Genomic DNA, 20,984 nt, shown 5'->3' with positions numbered 1-20,984 from the left:
ACACCTCTATCAATACAACAAGGAGCCTTATATGTCACTTTAAGGACTAACAAATTTATTTCTGCATTTCATGGACTATTGTCTACTACTTTAGCAGATACATGAAATGTATTATCAATTGACAGGGCATGTATGAGTGAACGACATTTGGTGCCACACACACGCACAGGGATTAAAGGAAGATGGGGGACAAACTGTAAACAATGGGGCCAAACAGCCATGGAATGAAAGATTCTGTGTCAATTCTGTGTCAAGCTTAAACGTATATAAGATAAGCACTGACAATTCACAACAGCAGTAACTGAGGTTAACACCATCTACAACACCTGAAACGTGACTGGAAACTACTATCTTGATTAAAGCCTGGAGAGATATAGTTATCAAGTCACTTGATAAATCCCTGAATGTATTGAGCAGTTTGATACTGTTTGCTCAGGCTTGATTTGGTTTATATTTTTTTCTGTTTCTCTCTCTCATCATGTGTGTGTGTGCGGGCGCGCACACACACACAAGTCTGTGAAGACTATGCTATGAGAAATTTGTTCATTTAGTGGCACCTTAAAGACTTTTTTTTGCTTTTCCTGCAACCGGATAATACAGCTGCTCTTAGAATCATAGATTTGAAAGGTGCCTACAAGGTCATCTAGTCCAACCCACTGCCTGTAGCAGGAGGTCCTCCTAGAGCATCTCCAGCAGGTGCCTGCCCTCTGAATTTAATTATGGTACGCTTCCTATTGGACCCAAGGTCTAGTACAGCGTTCAACCTTGGGTAGGAACCCCAATGGGGTTGCAATGCCTCAGTTGTGGGGTCCTGGCAACTTACAGGAACAAAAAGAGTTTGATAACCAATGGGCCAGAGTTCTACCAGCTAAAGGGGGAGGCATCTGGTGTGCCCCTTCAGGTACCCCCAGTCTTGTTCAGATTCTTTAAGCATTCTTAAAATGGCTTTCACTAGTGCCAGGCTTCATGGTACTCTAATAAGAATATTTGGTTACAGTGAATAAAAACTGGGAGGATATTAAAGAGGTGGGAAATTGTGGAGGCGGGCTGGGTGGATAGGGACCCATGGGGGGCAGGTTCAAGAGTGGGTTCCCCATCTCATACTTTTGGGGTTGTGGCATGAAAAATGTTGATCTCTGGGCTAGTACATCATCTAAGCACTAGAATTCAGGAGTTGCCCCCTCTCCAGGGTCATCCATAGAACCATGTAAGTTATCTTACCCTTCCATGTTATATCCAAAAGTACCTGAGGCTCCACAATGCATTCAGTCCTCAGATTATGGATACTGAGACCCTACCACTCAAACAGCACAGAATTTTACTTACTACCTCAGAAGATGTAGTATTTTAATCAGTACCTTCAGCCTTCACTGTGTAAGAGTTCAAGGTGCCTGGCTTTCAAGTAAGTCATCCTGTTTAGTTTTCTTGCATGTGTACAAAGGGAGCCAGATAAAAATCTACCTCTGGTTTGCAAGCAACTAGTATCCTATAATACAACGACCAACGGCTTTAGGATTATGTTCCTAACAGCCCAACCCTAACCAACTTTCCAGCGCTGATGCAGCTGCAATGCAGCCCCGAGGTAAGGGAACAAACATTCCCTTACCTTGAAGAGGCCTCCATGATTGCTACCCCCACTGCAGGATGCAGCATGCACCTTGTTGGCAGGGCTCCACCAGCGCTGAAAAGTTAATTCGAATTGTACTGGAGGTTGTTTAAAGCTGCAAACTAATAGGTTTAATTTGTTATAGTATGTATGCTAGTTCAGGAAATATACGAGTTCCAAAATGAGAAACTGGATTTTAAAACATCGTTTAAAACCTGTTACATCCATTTACACTGTCAAATCAGCAAAAAACCTCAGATTAATTTAAAGAAGCAAACACAGAAACTTCAAGACCTTTAATGGCAGTAGAAATAAGCTCCATAGTTTGAGTGATGCCTGGTAAAATTCCAGAAGGTGGCCAGGGTAAGGAGCTGTAACTCTGTGGCAAAGCACCTGCTTTACCTGCAGAATGTCCCATATGCAATCGCTGGTGACAACCCCAGGTAGGTTTATGACAGACCCAAGTTACATGGACCAATAAGGCTGCTTCCAATGTTTCAGCAGTATGGATTGGGGCCTTGCACACTGCACTGCCTTGTCCCCATGAGTAGCGAGGGAACACATTCACAAACATAGACAAATAAAAACCTTGCATAAATTTATTCAGGGTACAGAATTCAACCTTTAGCACAAGTCTCAATTTCTCTTTCAAATGCAACTGCTCCCCATGTCTAAACTAGACAAAAGGGATTTGTAAGCCAACCAACCAACCAACCAACCAACCAACCAACCAACCAACCAACCAACCCACCCCCCATTCTCATCTGGCACTTAAAATTTGAATCTAGCACCTGAGAGTCAAAAATCTATTTGCACACCGATTACAGAAACTTGCACAATCTTCTCACTGAGAAATCCCTGGAGACATTTCCAAGAAACCCAGAACACAGCAGAAAAATCACTGGCGTAAATAATCTTAGAGTTGTAACCTTTGATTAAATGGAGTTTAAAGTTCCTTAGCAACACAGAGTGACCTACAAGTGACCGAAAGCCAATCAACAAAAATGAGCACCCAGCAATTTCTTGCTCTGAGAGACTAGAGCTGTCATAATCAGGATAACAGAATTTTAATCTTGATGGCATGAATCAGCCCTCTGAAGCCCTTTTCCCATTTTCCTTTCAACACTGGAGAATAAGATGTCTTCCTTTGATAACTCACTTCAGAACTTGTGGGGTCCACAAGCATTAAATACAGACATTGAGGCTGCTATGGATTTTTATCAGCTGGTAGTTGGATTCATAGCTTTACACCCCCATACTACTTCCAAGTCACATGTCAAAACTAGCAATTTCTCTAGCAAACTCTACTCTAGGGACAGCTCAGCAGGTTCAAGACCAGCCTAACTATACACACCACCTAACCAGGGTTGCAGAGGAGCCAATGAAGCAGTAGACAGTCCTAACATCAAGCCTCTTCGAGGGATTTTTTTTTTGGGGGGGGGGGGGACTTCTTGCATGGTGCAATGCAGTCACCTGGGCAGGAATAGGTCTGGGGTCACTCCTGCAATTGTTCAATGAAACAAACAACTATCTAGTATCTTTGCTGGCCATCAAATATGAGCAGATGAATCAATGTCAGTGAGGCAGGAAGGCCGATGACTGGTGGCTGTCTAATTCATATACGTCATTGAAAAGATACAACAAACTCAACACTCTTAAAGGGCGCCACGTGCCAATACTCCCCCCAACATGCTGCTGCTGCTGCTGCTGCTGCTGCTGCTACTACTACTACTACTACTACTACTACAGGTTGAGTATCCCTTATCCAGAAAGCTTTGGACCGGAAGTGTTCCAGATTTTGGATATTTTCTGGATTTTGGAATATTTGCATAAACAATAACTTGGGATGAGAACCAAATCTAAACACAAAATTCATTTATATTTTATATAAACCTTCTACCCATAACCTGAAAATAATTTTATATGATATTTTTAATAGTTTTGTGCATAAAACTGTGTTTTTGTGTACACTGAACCTTGCTTTCTGATTCTGTTGTGAATGCTTGCCGGCCAGCAACCGAGGTCATGTTATGTCATGTCGGTGCTCATAAAAGTTCTAGATTTCTGAGCATTTCAGATTCCAGAAATCCAGACAAGGAATAATCAACCTGTACTGCTAAACGTTTGCAGAGCCGTTCCTGAGTGAGCAAACACTTCATATGTAAGGTCTAAATTGATAACACAACAGCCCTATAACTAACGTAAGTATTATTATCCCCATATTGCTGTTGAGAGGGAGTGACATGCCCAGGACCACTCTGGTGAGTTCATGGCAGAGACAAGATTCAGACCAAGGAAGTTCCTAGTTCTCTCTCTCTTAGAAACTATGCTCCATTTAGCTCTCAAGACAAAGGTCTCTAGAAGGCAGTCTCAAAAGCAGTGACCGGATGTTTGCGGGGGTGAACCTTCTTCACTGAAGGATATCCTTTTAGAAGATTCAGCAGACAGGAGCTCTTTTGCTTTCAAGGACTGTCTGACAAGTTTAGGAGAGACCCAACTAGCTAGCATGGCTGGAAAAATTTTTGACCTTTGCTTGAGACTTGACTCACTTGCTAGAGGAAACCCTGTAAACTTCCAAAAAACCCCAGAGTTCTCTAGAACACAGCAACAGTGTAAACAATCGGGTTTTATATGAATGAATTTAAAGTTCCTTGGAGGTACACAATATTCTCTGATGGATGAAGATGATCACAGGGCCAGGGCCAATCTGAAAATTTCCTGTTGCATCAAATGCCTTCTCGCTGCTCAGTAGCAGCCTCCACTACTAATCCTCCTCAGATTTAGGAAGATGAGAGGAATGGAAGAGAAGAAGCAGTGTGAAAGAGAGGAGAGTGGTGGGTCACAGCAGCCCCAATATTCTAGTTCAGTGATTCCCAAACCTTTTAAGCACCCGGATCCACTTTTTAAAATGATACTTTATGGGGACCTGCCTAGCTTTACAAAACAAAACAAAAAATAAGTTTTGCTTTGCCAGCTGCTCAAGCCTCTATTTTTATCCTTTTTACTATCGTGGGGGGAGGGGGAAACTGCCTTCTGAAGTATTTGTTGAGCTCTGCTTTCATCAGGTAATCTCCTTGCTCCTCCTCCTCCCATATCCAAGTATTCCAAAACTCTTGTCTACCATCTTTGCTGCTTTCCCCAGAATGCTTTCCTTGCAAAACGGGGAGGGGGCAGGTAGAAGGCCACTCCCAACCAACTTACACACCATTTCAAGCTGTAGCAAAAAAAAAACCCCAAAAACGGCCCCACAATGAATTATAACCATTTCTCTCTCTAGAGGGGCAGTGATGGACAGGGTTGGACTGTCCATGAGGCTGACTGAGACAGATGCCTCAGGCAACAGTTTGCATGGGACTCCCACCTCCCAGGATTCAAAAAGAGAGAATAAAGCAGAGCAAACCGTTCCTGGAAGGTTGGGGCCAGCTCTTATTAATGGGAGAAAAGAGCACAAGCTATATACCAAAAATGTTGTAGACTTTAGTTCTGGAATGGGTTTCTAAAGTAAGTACACAAGCCTCGTAGACACAAAGCAAAAAAGAGTGCTTCTGGGCAAATACAGAATGCCTTTGGGCTTTCCCAAATGGATGGGGTGAAAGTGAAAGGCTTTCCAAATGCAGAGGGTGGGGAAAGAGGTATTGGGGGAGGCTAGCTGCCTGGAGCCTTGTATTTTAGAACTTCAAACTGCAGAGCATTGAAATGAATTCTGGTTACCCAGAAAACTTGGGAACCTCCAGTCCTGTCTGAGCTTTGCACACAGCCCCAGCCCCCAGCTCGCAAAAATGCATCTTAGGGCACAATCCTAAGCAGGTCTACTCAGAAGTAAGTCCTACTGTGTTCAATGGGACTTACTCCCAGGAAAGTGAGGTTAGGATTGCAGCCTCACACTAGCATTCCAGAGAGACATCAAACAAGTGATATATGTTTTATTTTTTTTAAAATGACATCATTGTTGAAAAGCACAGACCAAATTAGTCAGGAATTGTCTGCCAAAATTTAAGGATGACCTCCCTCTAAACTGTCCCCTCTACCAGTCACTCTCACCACAGTCCTTGACCTGAAATTTCTTCCACAGGACCCCAAACATACATCATTTAAAAATGAGCAATTCCTGCAGTCAGCAAAGGTTCAACAGCAAAATACATGCTGAAGAATGGATCATGGGGGTGTTTCCCAGCATATGCACTCACATGCCTGTGTCCGAGAACAGCTTGGACCAAGCAGGATCTTGAGCAAAGCCCTGGAAAATATAGCTCCTTGGCTATAGAAAAAGTAATAACTGCCTGAACTACAAGCAGGGGGGGAAAACAGCCTTTACCCACATCTCTGGGGCTCTCAAGTGGCTTTGGAGTCTTTTCCAGCTCTACCTGGAGATGCTGCTGGGATTGACCATCTAACATGTAAGGCCCATGCTCTGCCACTAAGCAATGGTCTCCCCAGGCCTCCAGAATTGAGAGTGCCTTGCAAATTAGTCCACAAGAGAGTGATGAGTCCACATATCAAGTGTGGCTTTCCTGGGTGCTGTGCGGGAGTCCTACCAACAGACAAAAGCTTCCCTGCATGGTCACTGGCCGAGATTCTCATTCACTGGAGGCAACCAGGATGGTGTACTGGTTCTAGAGTTGGATTTAGACCTGGAAGATCCAGGTTCAAACCCCTGCTCAGCCACGAAGCTTCCTGGGTGACCCTGGGCCAGTCACTATCTCTCAGCCTCACCTACCTCACAGGGTTGTTGTGAAGACAAAAGCAGGGAAGGAACCACGGACACAACCCTGAGCTTCTTGGAGGAAGGATGGTAGAAAAATGTGAAAAATAAAATTAATAAGTCTCTTAACAAGCCTAAGGCTGCAATCCTAATCACACTTTCCTGAGAGTAAGCCTCACTGAATAAAACAGGACCTACTTCTGAGTAGACCTGCTTAGGATTGTGCCCTAAATTAGGGAATGGAGCTCACCAGGCCAGAGAGTTGTCATCTTAGCAGCCCAAGTTCCAAGTTTTCCATTTAGTTGGCTGAACTCTGCACCCGCAACCCCATCCCACCTCCCAAAGACGAGGAGCAAAAGAAACCCGCACTGACCCCTCCTTCCACTGGCTTTGTTTTCTCCTTTGTTGCTGTCCTCCATCTTGGGCCTTCTGCTCCCACTGAAGAGGCAGAGAGGCTGTCGTCACACAGGGAGACAGAGTTGCTGTCCGTGGTTGAGCCCTTGGCTTGCTGGTGGGTTGAGTTGCTCCCGTAGCCCGAGGAACACCGGAAGGTGCTCGAGATTGACCCGCTGAAAGACGACTTGCTTTGGGAAGCAGGTAGCTTGGCCCAGGCACCCTCTGCCCCTCTGCCTCCAGAGTCAACAAGTGGCTCTGGAGAATACGGCAGTGGCTTCTCGGCAACTGGAGTTTCCATCTGATCCATCATTGGTGACGGCGTGGACAGCTCCGAGATGGTTCCTTTCTCCACAGTCCATGAAATGCCACATGTGGAGCTCAGCAGACTGTCATTTCCTTCTTCGCTATTCCAGGCACCCTGGGACTCTTCCAACACAGTGGCTGGGGTCTCCAGTTTTGGCTGGTCCCATGACCTGCAAATCACCACTGTGCCTTCATCGTCGTCTTCTCTGGACACTTCAGTGAAAAGTTCCTTCTGCAAAGGCACCAGGACGGCTCGTCTGTTGCCAGATGCGGGCCTCTGAAAGGCCACCAGCTGGCTTGCCACTTTCTCACGGTTTTGCTCTGCTGGGTTGTCTAGTAGACGGGCGATAACCATGGTGCCCTTTTCTGGAAGGTCCCCTGCAGTTTGAGACTGCAAGGGCTCCTCTTCAGTCACCAGATGAGCTTTCTCAAGTCTCCCTTGAAATCTCTCTCTCACCTGCACGACATGCCCTTGGTCTGGCCCTTCTGGCTCCAAAGCGGAACAAGCCTGGCCATGGGAAGCATCGCTCTGATGCAAGCTCTCGACCAGATCCTCTCTTTCCCCCTGCAAAAAAGCTGCTCCAAACTTCTCCAACGCCTTCTCATCTGCCACCCCAGCAACCTCAACTCCTCCAGAGGGTTCCTCCACCACTGGGTCACCCCCCGCTGGCACCGTCCTCTTCTTCCCCCTCTTCTTCCGTTTGAAGCGGGCTTTTCTTTTAGGGGAAAGGGGAGCATTCCCCGCCTCCCCGGCTTGCTCTTTCGGTGCTTTAACACAGCCCAGAGTATTCCCCATCTCCCTGATGCGCAGGACACCGGCAACAATGCAGCTAAGCTGTCACCAGGCTCCCGGATAAATCCCGACCGCCGTTTCATCAGATTAGATGCACAGTTGGAAAAAAAAAATGCACACACTACTGCAGGCACCCTCTCTTGCACTCACACATTGGCACACACACACACCAAACCTCTCCTCTCTAGCCACTGCTGTTTTCTAGACAGCCATCTTACAAGGCTGGGGAGCTGGAGGAAGACTCATTCAAAGCATCTCACTGCAGTTCAAAAAAAATCACTTGACCTAAAAGCAGACGGAGACTGGATTGGCTGCAGCTCCCTCTCTCCAAATATGAGGTAATGGGAGTGCTACCCTCCGTAAGGCAAACAGAAAGCAAAGAGCCAGACAGAGGCTGGGAGGTGGCAGAGGGAGGGAGCGAGGGGAAGACGATGCTGTGCAAGGGGTGTGGCATGAAGACAGATAGATGGGCATCGGGAGGAAAGTTCCTTTTAAAAACAACAACAGAGATGCTGAGTGAAGGTAAAAAAAAGGGGGGGAAGAAGTGAAGGAGAAAAAGAGCCCAGGGAGGAGAGAGATGCCCTGTGCATACCAATGACAAATGCCCTGAGCATCCGACGCAATTTGGGCTACAGCAGTTGTGCTGTTTGGGAAGATAAGCCTTTGCAAAGCTGGAGGAAAATATCTCTGGATCCTCAATATCTGATATTGACATTGGTGGTGGGAGGGGGAGAGAAACACAGTATACCAAGCCCTGAAATTCCTTAAGATGATTAAATATTCTCTGGCAGTTTCTGTCAATCCTGGAGATGAAAGCAAAGGCTTTGGGGGAGCCCAGACTCCAAGTACAGGAGTTGACTGAACCCCCATTAGCAGGTAAGGGAGGCAGCTACAGTACACACAGACACACTCCTCCAGAGGAAACAGGGATTATTAGAGCACGAGCAAGAGGGAGTCGAGACAGAGCCCAGAAATCGGTTTCGGAAAGGTGTTAACCTGCAAACAAAGTTCTTTTTTTCCTTAATTCAAAGCACTGTACAGCACCAAGTTCTAGAGCTCTGTAACTACTATTTTAAGATATGAAATAATCCTAATTTTTCTTCTGATTATTTGAGGGCTCCAGTTGGAGTCAGAGCTCACAAGTCCCTCAATGTGTTAACCCGTTTCGGCTGATAATGTTTGGACTCCATGGAGGAACCCCCCCCCCGCCTTTGGGTCTGAACCTCCAGGGCAGTCCAAGATCTCCCTGAGACAGTGCACCAACTGCCACCCTCCCTGACTCAGCAGCACACCCACCACCACTTCCACTCACTCCTCTTTCTTCTACTTTATGGATCTGAAAAAGTCGAGGGGAATGGAGTAGAAGAGGAGAGTGGTGGGCTAGAGTGGCCATCTCAGTCAGCCTCATGAATGGAACTGTCCCAGCTCTCATTCACATAGCCCAGTCCAATCTAGATAACCAGGGTAAGGGAGGCCAATGGGCGGGAGGGGGGGATTTGGTACCCTTCCACAATATTCCAACCCACAGCAATTGCCTTCTTCCAGTTCAGGATCCTGAGTGGCAGATGGCACAGGGAAAGGAGAAAATCTCCTCTAGCTGGAAAAGAATGAAGCACATGGATTGCATTTGAAAAAAAAAAAAATTCCACATAAGCCAGGTAGGTGCTTGAGGGTTTCCTGAAATAGTACTGGTTCTAAGCACTCTCTTGAGTCTTAAGGGTCATTTTTAAAAGAACAAAATAAAACAGCCTGTTCCCTTATATCCAAGCATGCATCAGAACTTCATTTCTGAACAGGAGCTCTGGGTCTCACACTATCTCTGCAGTCGCCTGCTGACCTAATACCGTGTCCCCTGATCCCAGACCTATGTAGGCTGCCTGCACTCAGGATGGTAAGAGAACTGTAGTTTGCACACCACAAAGACACTTTTCCTTCTCCAACTTGGCAACGAAAACACTTAAAATGGTGGCGCTGGTGGGGAAGCAGTAAGAAAACCAGAAATGAATCAAAGCTGGGGGAGGGGATTCAAGAACACCTCCACCTCTGCAGTAAGTAGTCTTATGGCAGTTTTTTGGGATGCTTCACATACAATCATAAAATTTTTTACAAAGGGGCAGGTGTCAGTGGGACTATATACCCACTGCCAAAGCAACAGGGCTGGGGCTCCATTTGCATTCATTTGACCAATGGGGGTAAATGGAGAATGTCACCTCTCCATACTGTATTATTTTTGGTTTGGTTAAATACAAAATGAATGCTATAAATCACACCAAGAGGCCTTTATGGACATAATATTTCCCGCTAAGTGCCAAGCATGCTACGTCACTTTCAATGGGACATTCAGAGACCATCCAAAAGTCCATGTCCATCCCTACTTTGCCCCTAACTGGTAAAATATAGCCAAGTACAATCCTTTTGCCCTGAACTGGAGCAAAAGTCCTGCCAAACATGGCTGGTGGACCGTGAAACTGTCCCCGCAGCATGAAAAGGGAGGGAGGGACCATTAAATAATTGCCTGGGTGACAGGGATACATTATATTTCCCCCAACCCCTTCCCCCAAAAGAACATATTAAGAGGAATGACATCACTAAATGTATACAAAAGGAAAAGGGGAGCTCAGGATGTGGTGATGGTGACTGGCCTGGACGCCTTAAAGGATTGGACAAGTTTCTGGAGGAAAAATCCATTATGGGGTACAAGCCATGATGTGTATGCGCAACCTCCTGATTTTAGAAATGGGTTATGTCAGAATGCCAGACGCAAGGGAGGGTACCAGGATGCAGGTCTGTTGTTATCTGGTGTGCTCCTTGGGGCATTTGGTGGGCCGCTGTGAGATACAGAAAGCTGGACTAGATGGGCCTATGGCCTGATCCAGTGGGGCTGTTCTTATGTTGTTATGTTCTTATGAGCTTCCAAACATGTTCATTGTTCAAAAACAAAAGTGTCTCATAGCACCGTAGAAAGACACACATGATTTTGCCATCAGCTTTCATGGACTCGCGTTAGCTTAGGAGCTGAAAATAAATGTGACATTCTTTAAGTTGCCACATGATCCACTCTTGTTTTGATGCTACAGACAAATATAGCTACCAGCGTGGAAAATACTCCCTCAACAGCAACTTTCACAACAAAAACCCAAATTTCCCCAAAATTCATACAAGAAACAAAAGAGAAACTCCGGAACCTATTTTCCCAGACTGTGGTTCTACAGATATGAGTTCAGTCTGTATGATGGCAGAGAATATAAACTGGAGGTGAGGGGAGAGTCACAGCAAGGGAGAAATGAGCATTACATAAAGGGATAGAAGGAGCGAGAGTTTCAGGGGGCTAACAGAGAGCCACATTGTCAGCAGAAATCCCCTTAATTCCAGATGGAAGAAGGATTCATACTGAACAGGACCAAGCAACGGAGCTCTAGGAGAAGACTCCAGCTGGCAGCACTGTCTTAAGCTCCAGTCGAGCTCTCTCGGACCAGTTGCCTCTTAGGGCTAGTAGCTGTCTCATCTCTATTCTGCAGAGTGGCACTGATCCTGAAGCACTTCCTGGGCTCCATGACGACAAGTGGCAAGTGGCCATCTGCACATTCACAGAGGCTCCTTGCTGGCCTCACCCACTGCAGTCAACCTCCTCCCATCTCTCCTCTCATCCTCCTCCCCCCCCCCCCACAATACAGCAGTGCCACCTAGTGCCTGCATACAGTGAGCAGCCTTTCACAAACAGGTGAAAATTCTACAGGTTGAGTGTCCCTTAGCCAGACTGTTTGGGATGGGAAGGTGTCTGGAATAATTTGAATAACTGCATAATAATTGCATAAATATGATAAATGCTTCCTCTTGCTCTTTTCACTATTACCCATATGGATGCCTGCTGAGCTCTCTGACAGTTTTCAAAGATGTCTCTACAGGGACACACCAGAGAGCAAAAGAGAGAACTTACCACCTGTACATGGGAATCAGCATGAGACCTGCTAGTGGTCATATAGAAAGTTTGGGGGAAAAAAAAATCTTGGATTTAAAAAAAAAACCTGGATTTCAAATGTCCAGATAAGGGGTAATCTGCCTGTACTGGCAGAATTCTGCACTGGCTCTCTGAACAAAATATGGAAGCAAGTAAGCCCTCAGGCAGATGCCCATGCTTGCTGTTACCAGGGTCACACCAGCATTTCATGCCTCCAGGATGTGCAACATGAACATCACCCTGTTCAGAGTTCCCCTGACCACAGCCCACTTCATTGGCTGCCACATGTCAGGGAGAAACAGAGCATGAGAGCTCTGTGTCACATACCCTTCTTTTACTTGTTACTGGAGAGAAAATTCAGGCCTGACTGACTACCAGATTTAAGTTCATTTGATTTTATCACATTTACATCCCACCATTGGTGGTCTTCCATCCAGGTCCTGAACAGACTTGGATTTGCTTAGCTTCAGTAAAGTGGCTGCATGAGGTGCCTTCAGATATGCCAAAAGAGATTTTTCCATCCAAACTGGGCAGCACCCCCGGGTGTTTTGGTCTTTCCCTGCTGGAAATGACTCAGAAACTTAAACAAGGAGCATCAGCCTAGAAAGCAAGCTAGGGACACGTGCTCAAACATCAGACCTCTCTTTGGGCAGCAGGTTTGTACAATGCTGGGCACTACAGTTGGAGAGCAAAATGGAGCCTCTAGTTAGGCTCCATACCTGGCAGAATAAATCGGCAAGGGAGTCTGGCTTTCTGGTTATCCCTAGGTAACAATCCAGGACTTGCAGTCTGCTGTACTCCGAGCTTTAGGCTCAGACTGGCTGTCAACTCTGGATCCATCTCAAATATCCCATTCCAGCAACAGGGGCCTTTCTGAATTGCATGCCTTACCTCTTCTGAGCTGGTCCCTTTTTGTTCACTGTGACAGGTGGAATAGTCTACGATCACTTCCAGCTGCAACATTGCCCTGACATTTTCAAACTGCCCACTTGTGAAAGGATTGCCTCCCAAGTTATAAGTGTTAAATTAACACTAATAATAGCTGTGTAATTTGGCAGTAGTCTAGGCTTTCAAAATTCTTACACTGACGCCCTATGTCCTCGCGTGTTAATGTGCTTTTATTTATCTATTTTGCAATTTCTGGCAACGCAGAAACACAAAATCAAGTACAGTACTTATTTTGGTTCTAAACAAAGCTAAAATATTGCTAACACAATGAGAAACAAATGAAAGTGTTACGTGCAAAATACAAGCACATTTTTAATTACAGGTTTCTAAACAATGCATAGCATCTGTGAGCATGGCCTCCACTCAAAGCCAGGCACATGTTTGCCTTTCATAAAATCAATTCTGAACATATCCTAGTTCTAAGCAAAATCTGAATTAGAGCCCAATCCTATGCATGTCTACTCAGAAGTAAGTCCCACTATAATCAATGCATAGGGTCAATGGGGCTTACTCCCAGATAAGTGTGGATAGTGATTGTGTCCTTACTGTTCTCAAGGTGGGGGGAGCAGGAAGGAAGAAGTGCAAGGGGCACAGGTGACTGCAAGATGGAAATCTCACACTGAACTCTGTACAAGCACAGTTCTCAACAATCACCTGAGAGAAGCATGCTACCAGTCAAGAATGCCACTCAAAACTCATTCCTCCAAGCAAGATGTAGCAGAAAGGACTATTTCATATCCATCAGATAAAGGGAAGAGATAAAAGGCTACTGACTCAGCTTCATGGGAAATATGGGAGTTACCAAGGCTACTTATAAGAGTGGCGCTGTTGGTGCCCTTACCCTATAGTCAAACAATTTCGCCCTCTCCATGCTCACCCCACTGCTGCCAAATATACCAACTTAGAAACAATGGAAGCTGCCTTTTACCGAGTCAAACCATTCAGCATCGTCACCACTAAATGGCAGAGGCTCTCCAGGGTTTCAGACACAAATTTTTCTCTCTCCTACCATAGATACCCAGGATTGAACCTGGGTGCCTTCTGCACAAAAGCAGGCAATCTCTAGCCATTGAGCTACAGCCTCCTCTTGTCACACAGCAGTTCACTACAAAAGCTTCACTCCTGTAAACATTCCATTGCCTTGCAATGCTGACCACCAACCAGCACCAACTCCCCTTCCCCAAGTCTGTACAGAAAGAGTATCCACTGAAAAATTGTGTACTTCCTTGCAAGGAAATATTGAGAAGCATGCAGTCATTACTTTTTATAACTGACACCTGAATCTTATCCATGTCTACCCAGCAGTAAGTCCCACCAAGTTCAATGGGACATACTCCCAAGTAAGTATGTATAGGGCTGCAACCATAATCTAGCTCAGCGATTTTCAACCCTTTTCATCTCAGGGCACACTGACAAGGTGCTAAAATTGTCAATGCACACCATCAGTTATTTGATAATTAACAAGGCATACCATGCTGCTGGTGGGGGCGAACATCCCTCAATAGCCCTAATAAATAAATGGCCCTACCCCCCCCCCCCCAAAATCCTGTGGCACACCTACAGACCATTCGCGGCACACTGGTTGAAAATCACTGATCTAGCTGCAAATCTGTGATCTGACCAGAAAGACAACTGGTCCTAGTTTAGCAGACCTGGATTCAAGTCCTTCCTCTGCAACAGACTTTTTGTGCTATCTTGGACAAGTTCTCAGAGCCTAAATCCCCCAGTCTGGGAAACTTGAATAATGGGATCTCTCTACCAACCTCAAGCTAGGCACTCATACTTTTTTTCTGCCAGTATGCGTAAAGCATAGAATCACAGAGTTGGAAGGGGCTTAATAGGTCATCTAGTCCAACCCCCTGCCTAAGGCAGGAAATCCTCTTAGAGCATCTACAACAGGTGTTTGCCAAGCCTCTGCATGAATATCTCCAGTGAGGGAGAGTCCACCGCCTCTCTCAATTTTCTGGGCAATTTTCACAATGGAGAGAGGTGAAAAGCAGTGTGCCCCAAGGATCTGTCCTGGGACCAGTGCTTTTCAACCTCTTCATAAATGACCTGGAGACAGGGTTGAGCAGTGAGGTGGCTAAGTTTGCAGACGACACTAAACGTTTCCGAGTGGTGAAGACCAGAAGTGATTGTGAGGAGCTCCAGAAGGATCTCTCCAGACTGGCAGAATGGGCAGTAAAATGGCAGATGCGCTTCAATGTCAGTAAGTGTAAAGTCATGCACATTGGGGCAAAAAATCAAAACTTTAGATATAGGCTGATGGATTCTGAGCTGTCTGTGACAGATCAGGAGAGAGATCTTGGGGTGGTGGTGGACAGGTCGATGAAAGTGTCGACTCAATGTGCGGCGGCAGTGAAGAAGGCCAATTCTATGCTTGGGATCATTAGGAAGGGTATTGAGAACAAAACGGCTAGTATTATAATGCCGTTGTACAAATCTATGGTAAGGCCACACCTGGTGTCCAGTTCTGGTCGCCGCATCTCAAAAAAGACATAGTGGAAATGGAAAAGGTGCAAAAGAGAGCGACTAAGATGATTTCGGGGCTGGGGCACCTTCCTTTCGGGGCTACGGCGTTTGGGCCTCTTCAGCCTAGAAAGACGCCTGAGGGGGACATGATTGAGACATACAAAATTATGCAGGGGATGGACAGAGTGGATAGGGAGATGCTCTTTACACTCTCACATAATACCAGAACCAGGGGACATCCACTAAAATTGAGTGTTGGGCGGGTTAGGACAGACAAAATAAAATATTTCTTTACTCAGTGTGTGGTCAATCTGTGGAACTCCTTGCCACAGGATGTGGTGATGGCGTCTAGCCTAGATGCCTTTAAAAGGGGATTGGACACGTTTCTGGAGGAAAAATCCATTATGGGGTACAAGCCATGATGTGTATGCACAACCTCCTGATTTTAGAAATGGGTTATGTCAGAATGCCAGATGCAAGGGAGGGCACCAGGATGACGTCTCTTATTATCTGGTGTGCTCCCTGGGGCATTTGGTGGGCCGCTGTGAGATACAGGAAGCTGGACTAGATGGGCCTATGGCCTGATCCAGTGGGGCTGTTCTTATGTTCTTATGTTATCTCGGCAATCTGTTCCACTGCCGAACCACCCTGACTGTCAGGAATCTTTTCCTGATATCTAATCAAAATCTCTTCTCTTGCAGTTTGTATCAGAGAATATATGTTCAACCTCTACATCAAACTCCCAAAACAAAAGCTCTGGATATGTGATGAGATGCCCAGACTGCAAGCTTAGAGTGAATATATCGACAGACAACAGAAATCATAGCAGCTTCAGGTGCTGGGCCAGATCCCAAGATTTTACGGATTCTGGGAGAATTACTTTAGGGGGAATACAACGTGGAATTACAGAATCCCCTCCAAAGCACAGTCACATAATTACCTTGCGCAACACTCTAGGAAACCCCAAAGATCTCTGACCGGCCAACCCAGCTAAACAAACAGCATTCCCAATAAACTTAGTGCCAATCAAATGGCTTGCAACGTGCTTGCACAGTCAATCATTAATGGTTTAATTATACAGAGGATCAGCAAGGAGAGTCGCATATTTTCCCACAGCCTGGTCTCCATGGCGCTACCATATGCTAATGTGCCAGACCAAGCAGCTCCCAAGCATCAGCATGAAATGCAGGCTCTTTCCTACAGACCCAGAAATCAGGGCCAAGAAAGCAACACAGGTCCAGGTTGCATGTCCATGAAGAGATTAGAGAAGCCCAATTCTTACCTGGAAGTGCAAGATTATAGTCCAGATCAGCCCCAAGGTCAGCTTGGGGTTTCCATCCGTTATGTCATCATTGCGAATGTTCACCAGCTTCACCTAGAAGAAAACCAGAAAGAAAGACATCAGCAGGAGTGCCAGAGAAAAGTGTCTGCTCCTGCCCTACTACTTATGCTTAAGAGTGAGGCTAGACAAGACCTGAGGTTCACATAGCTCAGTACTCCAGCTTCTAGCACTGGCCAGCTATGTGTCTCTGGAAAGGTCACAATTAGTAACTGAAATTAGTAACTTCCCCCAGTATAAAATACCCACTCTTATAAACTAGCCCATCAGGAACAGGTAAAACCCAGGGATACCTGAGTGTGTTAAATGGCTTGGCTCCCTCAGAGATTACATGTGTGTACAGACAAGCTCTCACCCACCTTCTGTAGAGCACAGCTCTTTCACAAGTGGGCACAAGTGGCAAACACGCTCAAATGCAGGTGGCAGACCCACTCAGATTGCTCCTGCTGTATAATCCTAGATTTGTGGTGGATTAGGCACATAATTGGGAGTAAGAATTCTAAGGATGGCCCAGATGCCTTCAAAAAGGGATTGGACAAATGTATGGAGGAAAGGTCCATCACAGGTTATAAAGTCATGATGAGTATGTGCAACCTCCAAGTTTTAGAGGCAGCCTATCTCTGAATGCCAGGTGCAATGGAGTGGCAACAGGATGCAGGTATCTTGTTGTCTTCTGTGCTCTCTGAGGCATCTGGTGGGCCACTGTGAAATACAGGAAGTTGGACTAGATGGGCCTTTGGCTTGTTCTAGTAGGGCTCTTCTTATGAGGAAGGTATCTCTCTGACTGGTTTCGTCCTCATGGTGGCAGTGGTGTCTAATAATTTTGGCCCTGGTCTAGAGGCGGATCTGGGGAAATACCGGAAGCACCAGCATCAGGGGCTCCCCGATCCCTGACCACCACATAATGCTACATGTGCAAGTAGTCCCTAATCCCTCCCCAATTCTCATTTAACAGGGACTGTCCCAAATATGTAATTCAGCCTTTCTAAGGAAGACATTTATCCAAGGGCTTGTGCCCACATATTTCAAGGCATACCGCTTAAATTTAAAGAATTCCTTTTCCCTTTATCACTTCAAAAGTTATTTCAAAAAGAAAATAAAATTCTACAGACTGTATCAAACACAAGCCCAAACTCGATCAGATCACACCCAGCATTATACAACCCAACCCAGTTTATAAAATCACAGACCATGACAGCTTTAGGGCCCTGACTCTGAAAGGAATGCATGGCCTACACCATTTTGGCAGAGAAGGAGAAGTCCCTAAGGCTAGATGAGTCTTCTGAGCCCAGCCTACAGACTGAAGGGGGGTTCACACAAATACTCTGCAGTTCTTCTGCTCCTTCCCCTCAGTATTTTCTAGCATATCTTGCAAAATTTGGCTGTCATTAGGCTAGCTTAGCAGCCCTGAATCCCACAAGAGCCACTGAGTGTCCCCAACTCTGGCTTTCGCTCTCTCAACCTAACATCCCATCCACTGGACTACAATGACCTGATGAAAGAGTCAGGGACACTCAGTGGCTCCTGTCTGAAAGATGCAGGCCATGTACTTCCCAAATGTTGGAATCTCAAGGAGAGCCACACTTCTGCTGGTAGGTGGGGGGCTCCATGCAGAGAAAGGATGGTGGTATTGGGGTCATTGGTGGACCCTTTTGCCAGTCTTGGCAGCTCACCCAAGGCTTGACATCATCACCATCTTGCCCTAGCTGTTCTGATATGTGGCCCAGGTAGAACATTCGCCAACACAGCTGTGCTATCATATATTTTGAACTGCATAAAATTTCACTGTCATGCTTCCCAATAAGATCTTGGAAATTGTAGAGCTGTGCTCTCCAGTAAAGAATTCTCATCACCTTCACCTCCCCTTCCCCCTAAAAACTGCTACAATTTTCATGGGTTCCAGGGTCAGTCCAAGACCTGAAGCAATACATCAAAAGTGCCCACTTCCCTAGTGGCACATCAGTCACCTGCACTGATGCTGCTCCTTGGATTCAAAAAAAGAAGAGGGGAGCATGGCTGGGGTAGAACAGTGCTTTCCAACCAGTAGTACTAGCACCACTAGTGGTACTTGACCACATGGCACTTCCGCACCTGACCAAGTAGGGAGTGTGAAATAGCTGGAATGGTGGTGCCCAACAGGCAAGATATAGTGCATGGTCCTTCAAAAGAGGCATGGTTTGAGGGAGGAAGTTTCAGGGGGAAGTCTCTTCTATGGAGCAAGCCACCTCCTCCTGTGTGCATCTGCCATCTCTGGTGGTGGTGGTGGCGGCATTTGCAGAACCTGTCCTGGCCAAAGGTGCTATTTGGAGAAGAGGTGCTTGCATAGAGACATTCTAGCTCACCACTCGTTCTCCTCTCCACACCTCCTATGTGACCCTCCTCTTCTTTCTCAGTTCCAGGAAGCAGGAGGAGGAGAAGGACGAAGGAACTGTAGAGGTGGGCTGGTAGGCAAACAGAGTCTAGCTGTGGGCACCTCTGCCAATTTGCTGCCTGAGTTGACCTGCATGGCTGTCTAGCAAAGGCAGTTCTGGTTTCTGCCCAAGTTCTTTGGGGATGTTGCTCTGTTGATGCAATCTGTGCTTCTTGGTGCCATGAAAGGAAGCAAAAGAATCTTGCTTCTGCCAGAGAAATGCAGCCTGAGGTGGTTCTACATTTTCTGATGTGGCTCCTGCCCACTGACTCTGGCAGAGCCTTCCTTTTCCGACTTGTTCTGTCCTGACGGCTCCCATTCAGGAGCGAAGATGAAGACATGATGGAGGAATGGAGATGAGATTTATTGCCCACAACTCCCTGGGGGCCTCTGGCTTAGACAAAGGCACGTGCCCTACCTTGAGGAGTGTTCACAGCTTAATGACACTCCCTTGCCCAGCATTTAATGATGTGCCATCAATGTGCCGAGAGCTTCTGGGAGCTTGTTCCTCTATGCAGGTGCTTCAGAAAATACTTGAGCTTTGAAAAGTTGGGGGGGGGATCATGTGTGTGTGCTTGTTGTACGCAGAGTTGAAATAAACACCGTAATTTGCAGAGGGTGGGGAATATCAGGCCTGCCCATTCACAAGGTCTAATGTGCAGAGACAGAGCAAAAGAGGGAGACTGGAGGAAAACAGAGATCATCCGTTCCTTCTCCACAATTCCTCTTTTGCTTCATTCCGCTCTTCCTTTTTGAATCCAGGAGGTTAGGGAAAAAAGAATGGTGGAAACAGCACTGGTGTGTAAAAATCAGCACTGGTGTGTAACTGGGTAAGATGGGATGGCATTTGGCTACCTCAGGCACCAGGAGTTCTCAAACTGGCCCATCTTCCAAACACTTCTTAACCCACAAAATTGTTCCTTAGAATTTAGAGCAGTGGTTGTCAAATTTTCAGGAGTTTGAGGACCGAAGTTTGAGAAACTAAGTAAGTTGTTGTGGGGGGGACGGGGCAGCAACACGATCCCCTGGATCGCACCACTGCCAAGGATAAGAGGGGTGCTTCCACTTACCTACAGCCAGCTCCAGCCACCTGGGGATCACTCCCCCCTCTGCAGGGATGACTCTGCAGGGCTCCCCAAGCCTGCAAATGTCTGGAAAAGTTTTTTTAAAAACCCACTTCCTGTTTTTGTCGTGAAACTGGAAGTGGGGGGCTTTGTTTTGTTTTTACTTTTTCCAAATGTTTGGAGACCCCCCAGGAGGATGGTGCTGTAGGTAAGTGGAGGATGAAACCCTTGTCCCTGACAAACAGCACGATGCTGGGGACGGCGTTACTGTCTTCCCCATCCTTTAAGGGACCAGAGACAGGACTTCTCAGGCTGGTGGGTTGCAACCCACCAATTTGAGAACCCCAATTTAGAGGATTAGAGCTACTGCAAGTTTCAGGACCCGATGGCAGCAGCCTTTGCATTCCAAGGGCATGTTACAAGGTTCACCACCTAGAAGGCAAACACCAAAAATTTCCGGTGCATAAGGCTTTAAAATATCACCCCACCTCCCCAATTTCTGGGCTGATCTGGTGGCGTTCAGAATACTCTTGTTTTGGGGATTTAAATACAGCAGATACCATTGGAAATCTGAAAGGGAGGAACACAGGAAGCTATCAAGTCAGGCCATTGGTTCATCTAGCCCACTTAGGCCCTAGGGGCCCACTTAGGCCCTGGGGTCTAAGCTAATTTCAAGTGGGTCATGAACTAATTTCAGGTGGGTCCCCATTCATTTCAATATTTTATTTTTAATATATTAGACTTGATGCTATCATGATATGTGGCTGCATTTGGGGAAATGTTTCAGATCTGTACTTTTAACAGGCTACTCTGTATATGCTTTTAACAATGATAGTAAATGAGACTTACACCAGGGTAAGAGTGGGTAGGAATGCAGCCTAGGATTGTTAAAAATGTTCCTGCTTGGTGATGTCACTTCCAGTCATGACGTCACTTCCGGTGGGTCCCTAAAGATTCTCAATCTAAAAAGTGGGTCCCGGTGCTAAATGTGTA

The 20,984-nt window shown here is 46.2% G+C and overlaps 1 protein-coding gene across 1 annotated transcript in view; it reads right to left on the bottom strand.

The window, feature by feature from the left end:
• Positions 1-20,984, bottom strand: part of MACF1 (microtubule actin crosslinking factor 1) — a 270,575-nt gene that overhangs the window by 233,697 nt on the left and 15,894 nt on the right. Inside the window, exon 6 of the mRNA XM_066638188.1 lies at positions 16,461-16,553. Coding sequence (XP_066494285.1) covers positions 16,461-16,553 — 93 coding nt within the window. The remainder of the gene's footprint in view (positions 1-16,460; positions 16,554-20,984) is intronic.

The sequence above is a fragment of the Tiliqua scincoides genome, chromosome 10, assembly GCF_035046505.1.
Source record: "Tiliqua scincoides isolate rTilSci1 chromosome 10, rTilSci1.hap2, whole genome shotgun sequence".
In the NCBI taxonomy this organism is placed as follows: Eukaryota; Metazoa; Chordata; class Lepidosauria; order Squamata; family Scincidae; genus Tiliqua; species Tiliqua scincoides.
Note: the sequence above shows the minus strand (reverse complement) of the source record. Positions and strands in the feature narration are given on the sequence as shown.